This window comes from Capricornis sumatraensis, chromosome 1 (genome assembly GCF_032405125.1).
Source record: "Capricornis sumatraensis isolate serow.1 chromosome 1, serow.2, whole genome shotgun sequence".
Taxonomy (NCBI): domain Eukaryota; kingdom Metazoa; phylum Chordata; class Mammalia; order Artiodactyla; family Bovidae; genus Capricornis; species Capricornis sumatraensis.
Genome location: NC_091069.1, coordinates 432,309 through 453,408, shown reverse-complemented (window position 1 = coordinate 453,408; position 21,100 = coordinate 432,309). Strand labels below are relative to the sequence as shown.

General features: G+C 54.9%; 2 protein-coding genes across 3 annotated transcripts in view; one reads left to right on the top strand and one right to left on the bottom strand.

Annotated features, from left to right (window-relative positions):
- PNPLA7 (patatin like phospholipase domain containing 7) overlaps window positions 1-18,634 on the bottom strand; it is an 81,220-nt gene extending 62,586 nt beyond the window's left edge. The window contains exons 1-8 of one of the 2 annotated variants that reach the window (XM_068983422.1): window positions 18,605-18,634; window positions 17,046-17,117; window positions 16,804-16,891; window positions 16,325-16,404; window positions 14,949-15,040; window positions 14,463-14,603; window positions 13,038-13,197; window positions 10,946-11,026 (exon numbers count right to left, since the gene is read on the bottom strand). In XM_068983422.1, coding sequence (XP_068839523.1) covers window positions 10,946-11,026; window positions 13,038-13,197; window positions 14,463-14,603; window positions 14,949-15,040; window positions 16,325-16,404; window positions 16,804-16,891; window positions 17,046-17,117; window positions 18,605-18,634 — 744 coding nt within the window. Of the gene's footprint in view, window positions 1-10,945; window positions 11,033-13,037; window positions 13,198-14,462; window positions 14,604-14,948; window positions 15,041-16,324; window positions 16,405-16,803; window positions 16,892-17,045; window positions 17,118-18,381 lie in introns of both variants that reach the window. The other variant, XM_068983418.1, reaches the window with a different exon arrangement.
- A 1,549-nt stretch (window positions 18,635-20,183) lies between these two features.
- MRPL41 (mitochondrial ribosomal protein L41) lies at window positions 20,184-20,828 on the top strand. The gene has a single exon (XM_068983695.1). It carries the CDS (start codon window positions 20,227-20,229, stop codon window positions 20,632-20,634), a length of 408 nt encoding a protein of 135 aa, XP_068839796.1. The 5' UTR covers window positions 20,184-20,226; the 3' UTR covers window positions 20,635-20,828.
- The last annotated feature ends 272 nt before the right edge of the window (window positions 20,829-21,100 follow it).

Below are 21,100 nucleotides of genomic sequence, written 5' to 3'. Positions count from 1 at the left end.
CCATGAAAAGGAGGGAAGTAATGCCGCGTGCAGCAATATGGATGGACATAGGGATTACTAAGTGAAGTAAGTCAAAGACAGAGGCCACGGAATTAATCAGGTGAATGAATTCCGCGTGTATGTGGGATTTTTATTTGAATTATACGAATGAACTTGTTTACAAAACAGAAATAGACTCACAGAAAACAGACATAGAAAACAAAGTTACGATCACAGAAAGGCAAACGGAGGGAGGGATAAATCAGGACTTTGGGATTAACACGGACACGCCCCTGTGTATAAAGCAGACAAACCAATGCCCGGCTCTGTGGCGCAGGGAGCAGTCCTCAAACGGCCCAATAACCTGTGAGCGAGGCCCCAGAAAAAGCGGCGCGTCTGCGTGTAGCCCAGCCACTCTGTCGCACAGCTAGAGCTAGCGTGGCATTGTGAACCAACTAACTACAATCCAACGTTTGAAACCCCTAACAGCCAAAAAGTTTTCGGCTCAAAACAATAAAAGAGAGAGGAGGCGGATCCATACAAGACCCACGACCACACCACAAGAAGCAGGAGCCCCAAGCAACACAGAGCAGCCACCTGCCAGGCGCCCAACACAGGGCCTGGGGGCCAGCTCCAGAGGCCCCGGGAGGCAGAGGCGGAGGCCAAGCCAGGTCACGGCTCGGCCCTCGATGCGCACGCACCCCCGGCTGCTCTGTGGGGCGCGGGCGAACTCCTCGTGGGCTGACAGGGGTGAGGGTCGCTCTCAGACACGACCCCACTCCGCTTCCAGGCCAGCTCTACAAGACCTGTGCTGGCGGTATGTCTCACGCTCACCAGGGAGCCACGCGGCCAGGAGACCCCGGGAGAAACAGGGGTGGACACCCCCACAACCCCACCCCAGAAGCCCTGACAGACAGCAACTCTCATCAGTTCCAGAATCGGGGAGAAAAGCGTGTGTGTGTCTGTATCTGTGAGTATGTCTGTGTGTTTAAGGGCAGGGTGGGAAGAGAAAATGACAACTCAACAGCTGACAATAAAAACAGCTCAGACGCACTTGTTTACTTAGGAAAATAGTGCCCTCAACCTCACCAAGAAACTCTGAAAGCGCAGGTGCGACAGCTGCAGGGGTGTGCACAGGCCTGGCACACACCTACACGCCTACAAATGCTCTCTGTGGCCCTGGCCACCAGAGCAAACAATCACAAAAACTTGTCAGCCAACAACGAGTAGATCAAAGGGCAGCGAGTGGACAACGGAACTGCAGCAACACGCCTCCATGGAGGGATTCGTGCCGGTGACCCCCACACAGCAGGGCGCTGCAGAGCCGCGCAGGGTGCGACACCACGGACGAGCCGGCCACAGCAATGGCGCCACACTTTGCAGAATATCAGAGGAAAGGCAGAAAAGCAGCTGCCTCCTCGGAAAGGGTGGAGGGCAGCGGGGTGGCACCAGGAGCCCACGGCCAGCCTGAGCGACAGGGCCACTGCTGCCTCACCCGGCTCACAGCTGACACGTCTGCTTCCTGCCTGCTTTCCTGTATATCTGAAATATTTCGTAACAAATCTGTAAAAATTACAACAATGGGGCAGGTAGGACTGCAGGAAAGTGTTCAAAAGGGACAAAACTCCAGACACACGGCCAACGAGCAGCACACGCCCGCACAGCTCACGCGCACCGGCTGTGCGGCCAGGTCAGGCGTGGACTTCCCTCTCACATAGCTGGACTGCTGGTAACACGACAGGCCCAGCCCCGAGAGACGGAAACAAATGAGCAGAGACAAGACACTCAGCGGAGCCAGAGGTGACACAGGGAGCAAGGGAAATCTCGTCTTACTTCATCCGTAAAAAATACTGAGAGGACAAAAGCTCTCGAAATAAAAAACATGACTGGAGAAAAGGGAGCCCTCCCACACTGCTGGTGGGAATGTAAATGTGCAGCCGCTATGGAGAACCGTATGGAGGTTCCTTAAAAAGCTAAGAATAGAGCTACCATGTGGCCCAGCAAGCCCACTCTTGGCCAAAGGCCCGGAGATAACTCTGGTCAGCAAAGACAGACACACCGCAGTGCTCACAGCGGCACTGTGCACGACAGCCGAGACACGGGGAGCCTGACTGTCCATCAGCGGATGCACGGCTACAGGAGACGCGGTGCGTGGCGTGTCCGCACACACACGAACAGAGTGTCGCTCAGTCACAAGAAAGCACAAAACACTGCCATTAGCAGCGACACAGTTGAACCAGAGACGATCATACTAGGTTCAGTGAGTCAGCGGGAGAGACAAGCACCGCACGGCATCACCTACACGTGAAACCAAACAATGCCACAGGCGGGCTCAGTCACAAACAGAAACAGACTCAGACACAGAGAACAGCTTACAGTTACCAAAGGGAAAAGGCGGAGGGCTAGGGCCAGGGGTTAACATATACATACTACTATACTTAAAATACCACAGAATGATTGCTTGTTTCCAAAGCAAACCATTCAACATCACAGTAATCCAAGTCTATACCCCAACCACTGATGCCAAAGAAGACCTTCTAGAACTAACACCAAAAAAAAAAAGGATTTCCTTTTCGTCACAGAGGATTGGAATGCAAAAGTAGGAAGTCAAGATATACCTGGAATAACAGGCAAGTATGGCCTTGGAGTACAAAATGAAGCAGGGCAAAGGTTAATAAGTTTGATCAGGAGAACACACTGGTCATAACAAATCCTTTCCCAACAACCTAAGAGATGGCCCTACACAGGGACATCACCAGATGGTCGAGACTGAAATCAGACCGATTACATTCTCTGCAGCTGAAGATGGAGAAGCTGTATACAGTCAGTCAGCAAAAACAAGACTGGGAGATGACTGTGGCTCAGATCACGAGCGCCTTATTACAAAATCCAGGCTTAAACTGAAAAGAGTAGGGAAAATCACTAGCATTCAGGTATGATCTAACTCAAATCCCTATGACTACACAGTGGAGGTGACGAATAGAGTCAAGGAGTTGGATCTGGCAGACTGAGTGCCTGAAGGACTATGGGGAGGTTCGTGAGATTGTCCATCCTAGAGGAGATCGGTCCTGGGTGTTCACTGGAAGGACTGATGTTGACGCCGAAACGCCACTACTTTGGCCACCTGATGCAAAGAGCTGACTCATTTAAAAAGACCCTGATGCTGGGAAAAATTGAGGGCAGGAGGAGAAGGGGACGACAGAGGGTGAGATGGTTGGATGGCATCACCAACTCAATGGACATGAGTTTGAGCAAGCTCCGGGAGTTGGTGCTAACACACGGAGGCCTGGAGTGCTGCAGTCCCTGGGGCCGCAAAGAGTAGGACACGACTGAGCGACCGAACTGAACTGAACAGGAGGCAGTGACCAAAACCATTCCAAATAAAAAGAAATGCAAGAAGGCAAAGTGGCTGTCTGAGGAGAGTATACAAACAGCTAAGAAAAGAAAAGAATCGAAAGGCAAGGGAGAAAGGGAAAGATGTACCCAACTGGAGGCAGAGTTCCAAAAAATAGTAAGGAGAGATAAGAAAGCCTTCCTCAGTGATCAATGCAAAGAAATAGAGGAAAACAATAGAATGGGAAACACTAGAGATCTCTTCATGAAAATTAGAGATACCAGGAGAACATTTCACGCAAAGATGGGCACAATAAACGAGAGAGACAGTAGGGACCCAAAAGAAGCAGGAAAGATTACGAAAAGGTGGCACGAACACACAGAAGAACTATTAAAAAAAAAAAAAAAGAGCCTCAATGACCCAGGTGAACAGTGGCGTGGTCTCACCTAGAGCTGGACACCATGGAGTGTGAGGTCAAGTGGGCCTGAGGCAGCACCTCTATGAACAAAGCTGCTGGAGGTGATGGAACTCCAGCTGAGCTATTTCAAGTTCTTAAAGATGGTGCTGTGAAAGTGCTGCACTCAGTACGCCAGCAAGTTTGGAAAACTCAACAGTGGCCACATGACTGGAAAAGGTCAGTTTTCATTTCAATCCCAGAGAAGGGCAATGCCAAAGAATGCTCAAACCACCTTGCAGTTGCGCTCATTTCACATGCTAACAAAGTTATGCTCAAAATTCTTCAAGCCAGGCTTCAGCAGTATATGGACTGAGAACGTCTAGACGTTCAAGCTGGGTTTCGAAGGCAGAGGAACCAGAGATTAAATTGCCAACATTCGCGGGATAATGGAGAAAGCAAGAAAGTTCCAGAAAAACATCTACTTCTTCTTCATTGACTATGCTAAGGCCTTTGACTGTGTGGATCACAACAAACTGTGGAAAATTCTTAGAGAGATGGTAATACCAGACCACCGTACCTGCCTCCTGAGAAACCTGTATGCAGGTCCAAAAGCAACAGTTAGAACCAAATATGGAACAATGGACTGGTTCCTAATTAGGACAGAAGTATCTCAAGGCTATACACTGTCACCCTGCTTATTTAACTTATATGTAGAGTACATCATTCAAAATGCTAGACTGCAAGAACCAAAAGCTGGATTCAGGATTTCTGGGAGAATTATCAATAACCTCAGATATGCAGATGATAGCACTCTTAACGACAGAAAGTAAAGAGATACTAAAAAGCCTCTTGATGAGAGTGAAAGAGGAGAGTGAAAAAGCTGGCTTAAAACCCAGCACTCAAAACCCTAAGATCATAGCATTTGGTTCCATCACTTCGTGGTAAACAGATGGGCGAAAAAGCGGAAGCAGCGGCAGATTCTGTTTTCTTGGGCTCCAGAGTCACTGTGGACAGTGACTGCAGCCATGAGATTAAAAGGCGCTTGCTCCTTGGAAGGAAAGCAGAGAGACATCACTTTGCCAATGAAAGCCTGTATAGTCAAAGCTATGGTTCTCCAGCAGTCACATATGAGTGTGACAGTTGAACCGTAAAGATGGCTGAGCACCAAAAAATTGATGCTTTTGAATTGTGGTGCTGGAGAAGACTCTTGAGAGTCCCTTGGACTCCAGGGAGATCAAACCAGTCCATCCTAAAGAAAATCAACCCTGAATATTCACTGGAAGGACTGATGCTGAAGCTGAAGCTCCAATACTCTGGCCACGTGATGCAAAGAGCCAACTCACTGGAAAAGACCCTGATGCTGGGAATGATTGAGGGCAAGAGGAGAAGGGCGAGGCAGAGGATGAAATGGTTGGATGGCATCACCGACTCAATGGACATGAATTTGAGCAAATTTTGGGAGATAGCAGAGGGTAGAGGATCCTGGCGTGCTGCAGTTCATGGGATCACAAAGAATTGGACATGACTTAGCAACTGAACAACAACATATTTAAAATAGGTAGCCAACAAGGACCTACTCTATAGCACAGAGAAGTACATTCAATACCCTGTAATAAACCATTATGGAAAAGAATCTGAAAAAAAAAATATATGTATTGCTGAATCAGTTTGCTGTATATGTGAAATTAAAACAACACTATAAGTCAACTAGACTTCTATAATAAAAAATGATGACAGAAATTAAAATCTCAATGGAAAATCTGGAAAGTAAAGTTAACAAAATCTCCTTAAAAGTACAATAGAAAGATAAAGGGAGTGCAGAATAAAGACAATTCTAGGTCTGTGAGGTTTCGAAGCCCACCCTCCCTGCACGCTTCTCAGGAAGCAACAGAGGGTCTGCTCCACCTGAACAGGCAGCTCAGGAGAGGAGGTGGGAGCCCTGCCCAGGAAGGAAGGAGCCCTGCCCGGGGCGGGGGCTGGGCCGAGTGCCCCAGAAGTTCACAGGGGACAGAGCCTGCGGACCCGGAGGTCGCTCCCCGACTCACAGACTCCTGGACAAGGGCAGCAGCGCACGCCACGCACAGAAAACTAAGTGACCGACAGTGAGGCGACTGTCAACTCCAGGGGAACGAAAAAGAACTTCACCTCCAGGCTCCACAGGCTCAGCTGCCAACCACGCCCACAGGTGTGATGAGAGGAGCAGGACGGTGAGGCAAGCAGGACATTTCCTGCAGCAGTAAGTCAGAACAAAATCGAGACAGAAGAATCGCACAACAGCAAGAGCCGCAGCTGTGCCCAGGGGACTGAAAGAGCTGGAGGCGGCCTTTCTTGGGAGAGGGTGGCGGAGCGGACAGCTGCACTTCACAAAACATCAGCAATATTCTTAGAATTTGTTCAGGTTATTTTGATAAGAACAAATAAAAAGAATTTTAAATCACAAATACACATTTGGTGAGGTGAAAATGATGTCCTTCCAAATGAGCATTTAACTCAGTACAGACGTGTTTTTTCCAAACACTCCCCTCCCCGCTCTCTGCCCCAGGGGCACTGTGCGGACAGGACAGCAGCCCGCGGGGGCCCGGGCCGAGGGGACCCAGCGCCTGGGAGACAGCAGGTGCCTGGCCCTGCTCTCAGCACACAGCCTGCGGAGCTGCCACAGAGGGTGCTCAGCCCAGAAGTCACAATGGGATCGGGATCAAGACCAAGAGGTAAGACATGAGCCTCCAGCGCCCCTCTTCCATTCTTATCTAGGAGCCCCCCTCACATGACAGCCAGCCTGTCTAGACCTCCCAGGCCCACAGCACACCTCACAGACTCAGACACTCAAGCCCGAACCCCACAGAACCACCGTCCTATGGCCCAACGGGCACACCCAGCTGCCCTCTCCCAGCACAAGGTTCCAGGCAGGGGCTGCCCCCAGGCAGGAAGCAGGCAGGTTTGCTCAGAGTGGGTGGGGTCCCTCTCAGGCCTGGCCAAGCATGTGCTAAAGGCAGGTCAGGTCCTGGGAGCAGACAGAGACCCGGGTCCCACGCATGTCTCCCCCCCGGCCCCAAATAGCTCAACGCATGTGTACTGGTCTGACGGGCAGGCTGAGCACAGCGGACACCCCTGGAGCCTCCATTTGGAGCCTGTCACCCTCACCATGCACAGCTTAGGGCTGGGCCAGCATCACACAAGCCCCGAGACTCCCAGGCCCGCACAGAAGCAGCCCTGCCACGGTTCTGCTGAACTGCCCCCGAGACCCCTCTGTGCAGTGTCTGGGGAAACTGAAGCACGGTTGCCTCAGTACACAGCTAAAAAGAGCAAAAGATGTAACTTCCAAGGATAGGATTAAAATCAAACACACCTTTCCAGTGGCACAGGTGCACGCATCTATCAAAGCAGCCGCGTACGCGGCAGGTTTGCTTCCTGTAAGTAGGCTTTGACCAGAAGAAAAGATTAAACACGCAACTCCAGTTAGCTGGGAGGAAATGGGGCACACTGAGCTTAGCCTTTGCAGCCAGTGACAGAGATAAACTAATTTTTCTATTCCATTTTTGAACATGTTTGAAATATTCCATGATACAAAGTTTAAAAATCATAAGCTAACACGAGATGCTATTTTTTTAACCTATTGGAGTAGTGTACGGAAAGAGCAAATCAGCCAGGATGGCGGTGGTCCGGCCTCCCAGCCCAGGGCCTCTCGCTCTCACGCCACACTCTGTGACGTGGTCATGGAGCAGCTAAGACCGCCGACAGCACCGCGCGTGTGTCATGATGCACCCACTTGGCCACCAGCCGCTTCTGGCCTGTAAACATATATAAGCTCCACCTGGAAAGCCCCTGTGGCTGCAATAATGCTACATTATGTCTCATCTCACACGCTAGTAATGCTCAAAACTCTCCAAGCCAGGCTTCAGCAATACGTGAACCGTGAACTTCCAGACGTTCAAGCTGGATTTAGAAAAGGCAGAGGAACCAGAGATCAATATCTGCTGGATCATCGAAAATGCAAGAGAGTTCCAGAAAAACACCTATTTCTGCTTTATTGACTATGCCAAAGTCTTTGACTGTGTGGATCACAATAAACTGGAAAATTCTGAAAGAGATGGGCACACCAGACCACCTGACCTGCCTCTTGAGAAATCTGTATGCAAGTCAGGAAGCAACAGTTAGAACTGGACATGGAACAACAGACTGGTTCCAAATAGGAAAAGGAGTACGTCAAGGCTGTATCTTGTCACCCTGCTTATTTAACTTATATGCAGAGTAATCATGAGAAACGCTGGGCTGGAAGAAGCACAAGCTGGAATCAAGATTGCCGGGAGAAATATCAATAACCTCAGGTATGCAGATGACACCACCCTTATGGCAGAAAGTGAAGAGGAACTAAAAAGCCTCTTGATGAAAGTGAAAGAGGAGAGTGACAAAGCTGGCTTAAAGCTCAACATTCAGAAAACGAAGATCATGGCATCTGGTCCCATCACTTCACAGCAAATAGATGGGGGAACAGTGGAAACAGCGGCTGACTTTATTTTTCTGGGCTCCAAAATCACTGCAGATGGTGACTGCAGCCATGAAATTAAAAGACGCTTACTCCTTGGAAGAAAAGTTATGATCAACCTAGACAGCATATTAAAAAACAGAAAACATTACTTTGTCAACAAAGGTCCGTCTAGTCAAGGCTATGGTTTTTCCAGTGGTCATGTATGGATGTGAGAGTTGGACTATAAAAAAAGCTGAGTGCTGAAGAATTGATGCTTTTGAACTGTGGTGTCGGAGAAGACTCTTGAGAGTCCCTTAGACTGCGAGGAGATCCAACCAGTCCATTCTAAAGGAGATCAGTCCTGGGTGTTCATTGTAAGGACTGATGTTGAAGGTGAAACTCCAGTATTTTGGCCACCTGATGCAAAGAGCTGACTCACTGGAAAAGACCCTGATGCTGGGAAAGATTGAAGGTGGGAGGAGAAGGGGTTGACAGAGGATGAGATGGTTAGATGGCATCACTGACTCAATGGACATGAGTTTGGGTAAACTCCAGGAGTTGGTGATGGGCAGGGAGGCCTGGCGTGCTGCAGTCCATGGGGTTGCAAAGAGTTGGACACGACTGAGCGACTGAACTGAACTGAGCGTGGCCCTGCCCACCAGAGTAAGACCCAGTTTTACCCACAACCAATCCCTCCCACCAGGAAGCTTTCACAAGCCTCTTAACCTCATCCATCAGAGATAAGACAGAATGAAAGCCACAATCACAGAAGAGGTGGTGACGATGAGCAATATGAGACCACGGGCCCCTGCGTGTCAGCAAGGCCCGGTGTGCAGCAGACAGTGAAACATGAGCAGCCTGTGGCCCGGCGGGGGCGTCGTCAGGGGCCCCCAGTGTGACTGAGTTCACAATGCATCCACCATACACTCAGGCCGAGGTGCTGGACTTGGGGAAGCAGCTTTAGCAGAAGCAAGGGGAACCCTTGGCAGCACGGCTTTTGCGACTCTGGGACACAGGGGTGGATGGTATCATTTGTTCCGGGGACGAAATAGAACAGTTGGCATCTATAACCCCTCACCCCTCACTGAGACAAAGGGTGTCGAACTTTTGAGACTCAGGTCCCTGCTTGTTAGCAAGGCCACCCGTGCAACTGAGAGTGGACAGCAGTCTAAGTGCCCACAGCAAGAGACATGGGCGGCTCAGAAGATTGTATGGCACCCGAGGGTGTTCCTTCAGATGCCCTTTTGTGCTCTGAACAGGGCTCAAATCATCTTGCCCACCCAAAGAGCGCAAGCAGGGACTGGAGGCCCCATGCAGAGCTTGCAATCCACTGGCCACCAGCTAGTGTACAGAGAGCACTGGTCCTGGCTGACACTGGTGCCGAGCGCAGCCTTACTCACGGCAAGCTGGAGCAGTCTCTTGGTCCCAGTGCATACACCGATGGCTTGGTGGCCAAATGATGTATATTTAGGGCAGCAGACTGTAAAGGCTGTGTCCTGCGCTGTAGATTCAGAACAATGTGCTGTAAAGGCTGTGTCCTCAGATTTACAGAAGTGTAATCATGAGGGTGGACTGTGAGTGCCACAGAAACCTCCTTCTTGAAGGGGATGGCCTGGCGCCTGTGGGGGTTTTACAAGTAATGTGAGTTCCAGGTTGTATCCTGGGTGACAAGCGCTGTTTCCTGTGGCAGCCCCTACTACTGTTGCAAGATATAAACCAAGAGTCAGTGTTATTCACCCACAGGAATGTTGCAGAAGACGACTGTGCATAGACTACGAGGGGAGAGACCCTGAAGAGGGGGGATGTAAAGAAAGATCCGATTCGCCAAGATGGCGGGGCTCAGGCTCTCTCACGCCCAGGGCCTCTCACTCCCGCCCCACGGTTTGTAAGGGCACGGCTGTGCTACAGCTGAGATCACTTACAGCACTGCGCGGGCACGTCACGAGGCACCCACCTGGCCACAGGCCACTTCTGTCCTGTAAACATACATAAGCTCCACCTGAAAAGCCCTTGAGGCAGCATTAAGGCCACATCATGTCCGTGTTATGGTGCGTTACGGCTGGGTCCCCCGGGCCAACCTTGAAAAGAGGAGTACAGCATGTCTGCTGCTACACCTACGCCGGTCAAGAGAGAACACACAAGTCTGCAGTTCCTCCTCACGTCTTCTTTCAGCTTCCCCGCTTGCACCTTGCCCACCCCGGGTCCAGCAAACCGTGGGACACAGCGAGACAACCAGCAAGCACCAGCTGTGAGACGCTCACTGGCGGGGAGGCGCCCTCACGGGCCTGGGCTCCGGTGTCTGTGGCTGGAGGCAGCGCCCTCGGATCCAGTGAGTCTCCTAAGGATCCGCCCTACAGACTGGCCTTCAAACTCGGGAAACAGTGTCCACACAAGGCCGTTCACGGCTCTGATGAAGAGCACAAGAGCTGAAGAAATCACTGACGGACACGCGTTAGCACAGAAGATCCAGAAAGGGCCTCTCCTGGGAAGGGGCCTTAGGGCCTGAAGACAGGAGACGTCGCCTTCATGCCTGTGACGCCTGGAGCCCGAGCACATGCTGCTCAGGCCAAAAACTGACCACGCAAGAGACACCAAAGCCCACAAGCCCACACCGAGCCCCCGCAGACCCTTAGTCAGAGCCGCTCCCAGGCCGCTCCAGGCACGGCCCCGCCCACTAGGGGGACCCTCCCGTCACTGGAGAGCTGGCCTGGGCGCCCAGGGACCTGCCGTCCAGCGAGTGCGGGCAGACCCGGGGAGAGGAGACACTCACGGTGATGACGTCCAGGATGCTGAGGAGGCTGTGGACGCTGTCTCCAGCCAGAACCTCTTTGACCGTCACCTCAGTGCCGTCCTGCGCCTGGGGAGCAGAGGAGAGCCACCCATGGCGGGGCCAGGCCGGCCAGGCAAGCCGCCACCCACCACTGGGCGTGCAGGGCAGAGGCTGCACCCTGTCGAAGTGCGGAACGAGAGCAGGAAGACGAGGGTGACTAAGAGGAGCAGGGAGGCCCAGCCTGGCCTTCAGCCTTGTGTCTTGTCAGCACCAGGACGATCTGCCTGAGAGAGCTGGTGGGCCTAACTAAAAGGCTGTGGGAACCAAACGCAGTTATTCTCAGTATAAATGATAGCATTTTGACATATTTTTTCCCCACTGGATTAAAGGAGAAAGGAAACCAGGCAATGCTGGTGATTTAGGATAGGAACTTCATCTCAGGGTGACCCAGAAAAATACCTTGGAACTTGTTCAAACCTGGCACAGGTCACAGTCCAGGAGCCCTTCCATCTGGGCCAAAGGCTCTGGCCCTCTTGGGAAGGCCTGCCAGGCAGATGACATGGAGGCCCCCCCGCCACCAGAGGAGACTGGATGAAAGCATGTCCTTTCTGATTATCCCCCCAGGTCACTCACAGACAAAGCTACACATGAGACCTGTACCCCGACAACACTGTGATCTAAAAGCTGGAAGGACATGCAGGAGCCGTCCTAGGTCAGGTCCACCCAGGGCCCAACAGGTGGGAAGTTCACGTGGCCAGGGATGGGGACAACCCCATGTAGTCCAGGGCTCACTGTCTATGGTGGGAAGCCTGGGTCACCTACCACCAGGCAAATAAACCAAGTACCCAGAAGTCTTGGTCTAAAGATCCCCCCTCACCCGGCAACTGTGATTTAAGCACATAATTCAACAGAGGCAGGCAGCAAGGAGTTAGCTTCCAGCTGAATTAATACCTTAATTATTTTCTTACAGTTAAAATTATTTATAGCCTGAAACCTGAAAATAAGACAAGCACGCAGCTGAGCTTACAGATCAGTGCCTACCCACTGAGGGGCCCTCAGGCAGTGGGAGTGCTGTGAGCCACCATGCAGCCCCTGCGTCCCGGAGGCTGACATGCCGCGTCAAGGGCAGCTGTGGTCCAATGTGTCTTCCTCCGAACAACTCAAGAGATTTTGCACTCCGAAGGCCCTCAGCTTGGCCCTCCGCGTTTCGCTCTGAGGTGCTCTGGCCCACAAAGCCAGCCTCACCACCCAGTGGGGAAGGCGTGAAGGAATTTGCAGAAGACAGCTGTGCAGACTGGAGCTGGAGAGGCCTTCAGTCTGCCCAGAGGCACTCCTGAGAATAACCCGGATGCTCCATTGGATTTTGCACCAGAAAAAAACTAGAAAGGACAGAAGCAACCGTAGAAAACTACCCGGAAGGGCAAAGAGCAACAGCTCCGCTTCCAGCCTGAAGACAGAAGGGGGGCTGCGCAGCCCCACTGTGGACAGGCGCAGAGGCTCACAAGCGCCGCCACAGGGAGTACGTGAAGCAGCAGCTGCTCACACAACACAGACTCGAAAGCCAGCTGCAGAGTGCCGTGTTCACGGCTGCACTACTCCACCTTCACGCTTCAAAACTCCGCCAGCATCCTGCAGATCACTCGGGAATGCCCAGCAGAAAGGCAGGGGGACGGCTTCATGACAAGCCTCTCACTCCTAGTTGGAGTGTCTGGGGACCTGTATGAATGGACCAATGGTCCCACTCAACGGCAACCACTACAGGCCCTGCCACCTCAGAATATGGAAGAAGTTTTTGATGGACTCAGGACTGGCAAAAATCCCAAAAGGTGGGCCAAGGAGTGGACACTTCTCATGTGAGCCAGCTGAAGGCCTTAGCTCTTTGAACCACCCAAAGGACCCGGTTTTGCTGTGCAAGCTGGCCTTTAACTTTATTCAACTGTATATATTTTGCTGGGGAAATAACATATGACTCTCCTATCTACATAAAACACGTTTTGCACTAACTTTTCAATGGAAAACTTGAGAAATGTTCAAGAGAGCAGACCACTGAGTGCCCACACAGCAGCGCCCCCGCCCCGCCAAGGGCGCTCACCGAGTCCTGGACGCGGACCTCCAGCCGCCCGTCCTGCACCACATAGATGCTGTTGTCCAGCTCCCCCGGCCGGAAGATGTACTCCCCTTCCAGAAGCTGCACAAAGACCATGTGTTTGCAAAGTTCCAGGAATAGCGGCTTCTCAAAGTGACCCAGGACCCTGCAGAAAACAGAACACGTGGGACACCTTCAGGAAGGGGGGGAGGGACAGAGGCCACTGTCCCTGCTGGCCAGACCACAGGGAGAGCTCCCAAGGGCCGCAGAGCCCGCGGCACTAGCGCCTGGTCGCCAGCAGGGCAGGAGCCCGCGGTCTAGGGATCGCCATCAGCTGCTGTCCCAGGAGCTCAGAGAACTCTCAGGCAGGTCTGTAACCAAGCGCAGTGAGTGAAGGGCTGCAAAGAGGAGCTGGGGCTTCCAGGGAGAGACGGGGAGCCAGACTGTCAATCTTCCATCCGGCCACTCACTTCCCACACTCGCTCTGCATCGTCCTGAAGGAAGAGACTCTGAGAGGCAGACGCACATGGGAAGGAACCGGCGAGCAGGCTCTGCTCACCACCAGGGGGGCAGTGACAGCCGGAGGACAGACGCTTTGCCGAGCGACGAAAGGGGTCATCACATGCGAGGCCGCTCCGACTGCTCCATGTGTGAACACCCGCTTTATGCTCTCTAGACAGAGCATCCTGTTTGTGGCTGATCAAACACACACTGTGCATCCGCTTTAATTACTGAAGGGCACACTGCTGACGCTGAAGCTGGGACTCCAACACTTCGGCCCCCTGATGCGAGGAACTGACTCCCTGGAAAAGACCCTGATGCTGGGAAAGATTGAGGGCAAGAGAAGGGGACGACAGAGGATGAGATGGTTGGATGGCATCACTGACTCAATGGACCTGAGTTTGAGCAAGCTCCGGGAGTTGGTGACAGACAGGCGTGCTGTAGTCCAAGGGGACGCGACTGAGCGACTGATCTGAACTGAACACTTGGCAGAAGTAAGGAACGCCCAGGCTAAAAGTCAGGGCTCAGTGCCTCCCACCCTGGGCCGCCAATCCTGGTGCTCCTTTCACGACGAGACTCCTTTCCCAGGTGCCGATGCCACACTGACTCGCCGTGCGCGTGCGGACCTGGTTTTGATTTCTTTCTGATACCCTGAAGGAACGCATCCCTACTAGTTTAACATTCTTCATTCAGACAAGATATAAAACTGTGCTGAAAACCATGCTTCTCTGGAGAAGCTCCTCAGAGCTGTCTGAAAGGCTGTCTTCCAGGTCACAGTCCTCAGTTTGGCTCAAATAAAACTCTTTACTGTTCCTGTTACAGGCTGTTTACTGACTCTTTTTTGTCGACACAACCATTGGTGGCCGCAGGGAAAGGACACCTCGGAGGCCAGGCAAGCACACAGAAAGCCTCCAGGCCCACCTCTCTTACCGGACGTTTTTCAGCATGTAGAGAACTTCTGACGGCAGGTGAGAATTCTTCACATCAAACTCTGTGAGGTCAGCCTCCAGCAGGGAGGGCGGGGGCTCCTTTGGCTGCAGGGTAGGATATTCCTTCTTGAACCGCAGGATCCTACAAAGCCAAGAAGCACACACCTGGAGCAGAGGCCCAGAGGGGTTCAAAAGCAGACAGCAAGGAACTTCCCTGGTGGTCCAATGGTTAGGAATCTACCTTGCAATGCAGGGGATGCGGATTTGACCCCAGGCTGGGGAACTAAGATCCCACATGGCACAGAGCAACAAAGCCTGAGTGGCACGACCAAGACCTGATGCAGCCAGATTAAGCTATTACATATTTTTAAAATTAAAAAATAAAGCAGAGAGCATTTAGGCTGTGAGCCCCATAGCAGGGAAGCCACAGACAGCCCACTGGGGAGGGCAGCTGGGACCTGACTGGTCTGAAGGGCATTCCCAGTACCTCTTGGCCAAAGACAGCACCTTGGTCCTCTTCCTCACCCGCTGCCGGGGGGCAGCTGTGTTCCCCACAAGTGTGTGGGGAAGCGTGGTCACCTGCAGAATGAAAGGGGGCGGCTAAGTCTGGACTCTGAGACCTGTGGGATCCAGTTCCCAGTCTCAGGGTCGGTTCCAGCCCTCAGGATGTGGCCCCTGCAGGCCTGACCCCAGCATTCCGGCCTGGCCCCGTCTGCTCGCCTGCCCAGGACACAGGGAACCTCCTTGGCGCTGCTGACAGGGAGGACACAGGGCCACACCCCCAGACAGCCGGTGCCCCGAGAGCTCCGACATCCTCGGCCCTGCGTCCCTCTCCTGGAAGGCCGGCGCCCTCCTCCTCACACCCGTCACGCTGGCACACGCAGCCCCAGCGCCTGCACACCCTCCCGGCCTGGACAGCTCTTTGTCCCCCTCACAGTCCAGGCCCACCAGACCGCCACAAACAGCGCTGCCAAGGAGTACAAAGGGCCTGGCTCCTACCCAGGCGCCAGCCGACCCCCTTGGGCAGCTCCCAAGCCGTGTCTGCCCCGAGGTGCTGGCTGCGGTTGTCGGTGTTGTCACCGTGACTCCTCCTTGCCCCCAAGGGGTTCCGGCCCCACCAGACCACGTTCCTGTCTTCCTCAGACCAAATCCAGCTTGCCACCACAGAGTCCTCAGTGGGGTCATCCGTGGACAGCCCCAGGTCCAGCCACAGACGACTGCCTTGAGACCTGCTTGCAGGTCATTCTGTGCGGCCCCACACGAGACTGTAGCAGCCTGCACACCACGTCCCAGGGCCATCCCCGGCAGACACGGCAGCCTGAACCAACCTCCCTCTCACAGCACTTGACCCTGAAGAGAAGGAGCCACCCAGGGACGCCCATGACTCCTCGTCTGACAGTTCAAGAAGTTCTACAAAGAACACACACTAACTGTGTATCTAGAGAAAAGTAACAAACAGAATATTTTTACATGTCAGCAAATGTTTCCAGCATGCTTTTGTGGCACAGTAAGCCTCTGGGAGCCTGCTGAGCCCTTTGTCCTCAGTGGGTGGGAGGGGATGGGGCCCGCCAGCAAAGGCTGCTCATCCCCAAGACGGCTGTGGCACTGGCAAGTGAGGCCTGGGAGTTTCCGCCTTGCAGGGCCCGGCCCCAAGTCATGGGAGGCCCACCAATCTACACCGGAGCCAGGACCTTCCACTCGGGGATGCTCCTGGGAGGGGCTTCTGCCCTCCTTCCTGGCTCATTTCCTCTCCGGGTGCTGTGCCCGCCCCAGGCCTTCCCCAAGCCCCGGGGCCCTGCGTGGCCCTGGGCACAGTCTGAGGCCGACCCCTCTAGGGGAGGAGGGGCCCGCAGCGTGAGTTACCTTCCTCATGATCTTCCTGCCGTAGAACATCACCTTGTCTCTCTTCCGGAACCTGTACTGAGGACGGGGCTGCACCTGTCCTGCAAGGGGCGCCAAGGGGCTGCCTGAGCACAGGGGGGCCAGCACCGTGCACACTGAGCTCGTCCTGCCCACCCTGTGCCACACAGCATCTTGTTCCTGGGCTGTGACACACCCAGGCAGAGGAAGCGGGACTTCATCTCTTCTTGCAAATGAGAGTCGAGAGAGGTCAGGACAGTTAAATTCCATGGGTCTCAAATGAGAGCCGAGAGAGGTCAGGACAGTTAAATTCCATGGGTCTGACGAGCTGTTGACAGGCCGGAAGTTTTCAACAAAAGCACTATGCCTTGAGAGCTATTTGTGGGAGCTTAAAACATGGGGAAAGTCACCTGAACCTACCACCCTCTCAAGCCCTCTTCTCCCTCCCCCACTGGAGCCACAGCCTCATGCAAGATACTCACGGAATTGGCTAACCCTTCTGTACACAAAAAAGATGGCGGTGCCGATGAGGGCCAGGGCCAGGAAGACGCCAATCACAATCCCCAGCAGCTGGGCGAGGTCATAGAGAGCACACCCATCAGCAAGGCACCAAGACCCCCCAAACCCAAACACAGGCTGGACACAAAGGGCCCCGGGCGGCCAAGGGTGAAGGGGGCCACAGATGCTGGGCCCGCCCGTCACCCGGGAGCAGTGAGGTGGTTACCGCGGTGGACTGGGAATGCTGCTCCATCAGCTCCAGACCCCAGGACCATAGGGCGGCCGGACAGAAGCCCACCTGCGGGAGAAGCCTGCAGTCAGGAAGGCCCAGGACGGGCACAGCCCCGGCTTCTCAGGGAGCAAGAACAGAGCTGTGGGTCAGGGAAACGCTGGCAGCCCTGGAGACCTCCCCAGTGAAGTGGACCTTCGGGAGGCAGGGGGCCCGGGTCCCGCTCTGCTCTGGAGAAGGGCTACGCGCCCACAGGACGGCTGGGCAAGGCCAGCAGCTGCGCTGCACTGACCGCAAACGCTCCGGGCATCTGAGCCCTGCATTCTCAGCCTCCCCGTTCCTCGGGATGCAAGTCCAGAGGAGCAAACCTGGCTGGCGGGGGCGTGCAAAGGCCTCCTCTCCAGTGCCTGTGCATCACAAGCAGGACCTCATGCTGCTGGCCCAAGGGCGGACGCACGCCCACACAGCAGCAGTGCTGAGAAACCCTAACGAGCCAGCTGGATCTTGAGAACATTAAATCCAGCACAGAACAGCAAAGGGCTCCCAGGGAGGGAGTTAACAAGGAGATTCAGAAGCCAGACCCCAGGAGAAAGACAGGGATGCAAGAGAGAACAGTGAGTGTGGAACGGTAAGTGGGCAGACGGCCTGGATCTCCTATACAGGGATGCTGGCAGGTTCCCTGCAAAGACAAGAAACCAGTCAAACAAGCAACTACGCTCCACTCGTCCCGGTACTCACATCCTTCCAAGCAGTCAGGAACAGGATGGATTGAGGGAGGGGGGCGGTGTGTGTGTGAATTCTGTCAAGCTTTTACACAAGTGCCAAGGACTAAAGCAGCTTGCCTGATCCTTCAGAGCCAGGATCACAGACAGTGCTGATGCCAGAAAACCCGAGGAGATCAATGCACTCAGAAAAGCGTTTCAAAAGCAGAATGTTACATCAAGACAGAACAAGGAAGTGATCCAAAGACTCAACCCCCTGAACTTGGCTCAGAAAGCAGAGGAAGCAGTGGGAGCTTCTGCCTCAGAGTGAGGTGCCCAGGCCCTCCTGGCCCAGGCTGTGTGCTTGGCAAGAGACCACCTCCACTGGGTGGCAGACAAGCACCCTCCTCGTAAGTGTGTCCGCTGAGCTCAGCCACCCCCGGAGGCGGGGGGAGGGGAGGAGCCAGGGGGACAGTCCGGAGAGTGACCCAGACCTATTCATACAGCCTCTAGTGGCTGACGTCCCCGACTTGTCAGCTTTTCACTGCTGTTTTAATGCATCTAATTTTCTGGTTTAGGAATAAAAGTCTTTGTGATGTGGCTACAGATGTTCCCCGGGAAAAAGGCCCTACCTCAAAGCAAGCAGGCTTCCTAAAAGGAAGCAGGAACTGACAAGTGTGACCTTGAGGAACAGAGGGAGGGGTTCAGTCCTGACAGGGGAAGAGAGGCCCGCACGCCACTCCCGCAGGCAGCCGACTTCAAGGAGCTGCTGCAGGGCAGCTTTCTCCTTGTCCAGAAGCGGCCACACTGGGAATTTTCAGGCTGATTCTTCACTGGACTCCTCAGGTTCTGTACCTCTGGGCCAGTGTCCTCCTCTTGCTCCATGGCTAAAAAGTGAAACAAAAGAAGACAGACTGGTTCCAAGGAGGGCACAGGTTGTCCCACCTCAGGCTCACGTGCAATGCGGTGCCTCCCAGCCCTTCCCTGAATTCCTGTCCACGTTACGTTACACGTCTATTGACAGGAAAACTCTGATGAAGCACTGTGCTCTCCATGGAGAAAACAAAGGGAGCCACCTGCCTCCCTGTAAACAGCCCTGGCGTGGCTGCCCAAGGAACCGGGAACTGCAGCCAAGCCCGGGGCTCCTCTCCCAGTCAGTCAAAGACAAGTGTGGGCATCTGGGCAAAGGCCTAGTGCAGGCGGGAGTTCCAGGACCATGGCGAGGAGGCTGAGGCTGGGTAGGGGTAGGGGTGTGTGGCCACCGCAGGCTGTGCGCCAGACCCTCCCTAGTGGGCTGGGCACAGGGTTTTCCACCCAGGGTGGTGGACCCTGGAGGTGGGTGTGCTGGTCCCGGCTGCGCTGAACGAGAGGAGCAGCCCTGCACACCTGACCTCTCTGCCAGGAGGAGGAGCCATGTCTAGGGCCTTCACCCTGTGGCTCCCAGCTCTCTTAGACGGGCCACAGCAAGGGAGGGTTTATCTCTTCCAAAATCCCACCCAGACAAGTCAGGGAGCAGAAGGCAGGTGCAGAGTCACCTGCATTTGCTCACTGGTCTGTGCCCTGTGGGAAACTTTTTTTTCAGACGTCTTTTCAAGGACCAGCAGCTCCTAGGCCCCAGCTCTACCGCCCAGCCCTGCCCAGTCCCATCTCCCGGTGCCCACCAGGCTCAAGGGGGACAAAAGCTCAAGCCCCCAGCACCTGCCACACGACGGAAGCGCCTTCAGCTGCTCCGCTTGCTCCACAGCGTGGAGCCAGAGGGAAGGTGGTTAAGTCCAGGAGAACTGGGGAGCCGGGGGCAGCGGGGCTGAAGGCATGGAGCTGAGGGAGGGCGTGGTTAAGGGAGGGCGTAGGGTTGGAGGGTAGGGGTTAAGGGGCCGTCCGGTTGAAGGCTCTCAGGTTGAAGGGGCGTCTGGTGGAGGGGGCACTCGGTTTAGGGGTGTCGGGTTGAGGAGCACCCGGGTTGGGGGCATCGGGTTTAGGGGCGTCCAGCTGAGGGGCGTCGGGGTTGGGAGGCGTCGAGTTAAGCGGGGGTCGAGATGACGGACGTCGGGCTGGGGGCGCCGGCGGCCCTAGGGGGCAGTGTCGTCGCGGCGCGGGCTGGGGGAGACGACGGCTACCTCTCCTCACAGACTCAGACCCCTAAGCTGGCCACTTCGCGGCGCTAGGCGGCGACTCACCGGCACCGCGCGCTCCCGTCCCGCCTCCCCGAAGCCCGCCCCCGACGGCCGCGCTCCTGGCGCCCCACCCCCGGACGAGGGATCTCCCCGCGCATTGGCCGAGGCACCGCCGGTCCCGCCCCCTCCCAGGGCCGAGGCTGCACATTCGACACGGCGCAGCCAATCGGAGCCGCTCTTCCTGCGGCGCGGGGACCGGTGGGGCCGGAAGCTGCCGAAGGCGCCGGAAGCGCAGCGCGGCGGGGCCGGAATCCGAGGCGGCCGGAACCGGCAGCGGCGTGGTGGCTGTGCGCAGGCCTCGCCATGGGCCTCCTGAGCGGGGCGGCTCGCGCCCTGGTGCGGGGCGCCGACCGTATGAGCAAGTGGACCAGCAAGCGGGGCCCGCGCACCTTCTACAAGAGCCGCGGTGCCAAGGGCGTCGGCTTCCACGGTCGCGGCGGCAGGTTCGTGCTGGTCAAGGAAATGGTCCCGGAGCTGGTGGTGCCCGAGCTGGCCGGCTTCAAGCTCAAGCCCTACGTGAACTACCGCGCCCCGGAAGGCACAGACGTTCCCCTGACGGCCAAGCAGCTCTTTCTGGAGACGGCGGCGCCGGCTATCGAGAAGGACTTTAGGGCCGGGACTTTCGACCCCGAGCACCTAGAACGGTACGGCTTTGAGCCCACGCAGGAAGGCAAGCTTTTCCAGCTGTATCCCAAGAACTTCCCGCGCTAGGAGTGGTCGGCGGCCGCGCCGGATGTGCCTGCGACCGAGGACTTGGACCCTCTTCGCCCAGCCTAGTTCCGGGGTGGCGGGTGGAGAGGCGGTTCCCTCGTTTTCGCTTCTATTAAAGACCTTGCCTACCGTATCGTGTTGGTTTGGGCATCTGGCCACTGTGTAAAGGAAGCACGCCACGTGTGAGGTTAAGGCGTAGAGACCTAGGCGACGTTCTCAGGTTCCAGCCAAACCAGAACCCCTACCGAGAGGGAAGCAGGCAAGAATTTGTGGCTCAGCTTGCAGGAGGGAGGGAGTTCACAAGGCAGATCCAGCCACGTGACCGCACTAGGTCATTCACCCCGAGTTCACCCCAGGGAACAACCAATGAGCACATTTATGGGTCCCAAAGCAGTTTATTTTGGTGAACCTCCCCGCCTTGGGGCAAAGCTAAAGATGAGGCCACACGGGAAGTTGCTGCCAAACT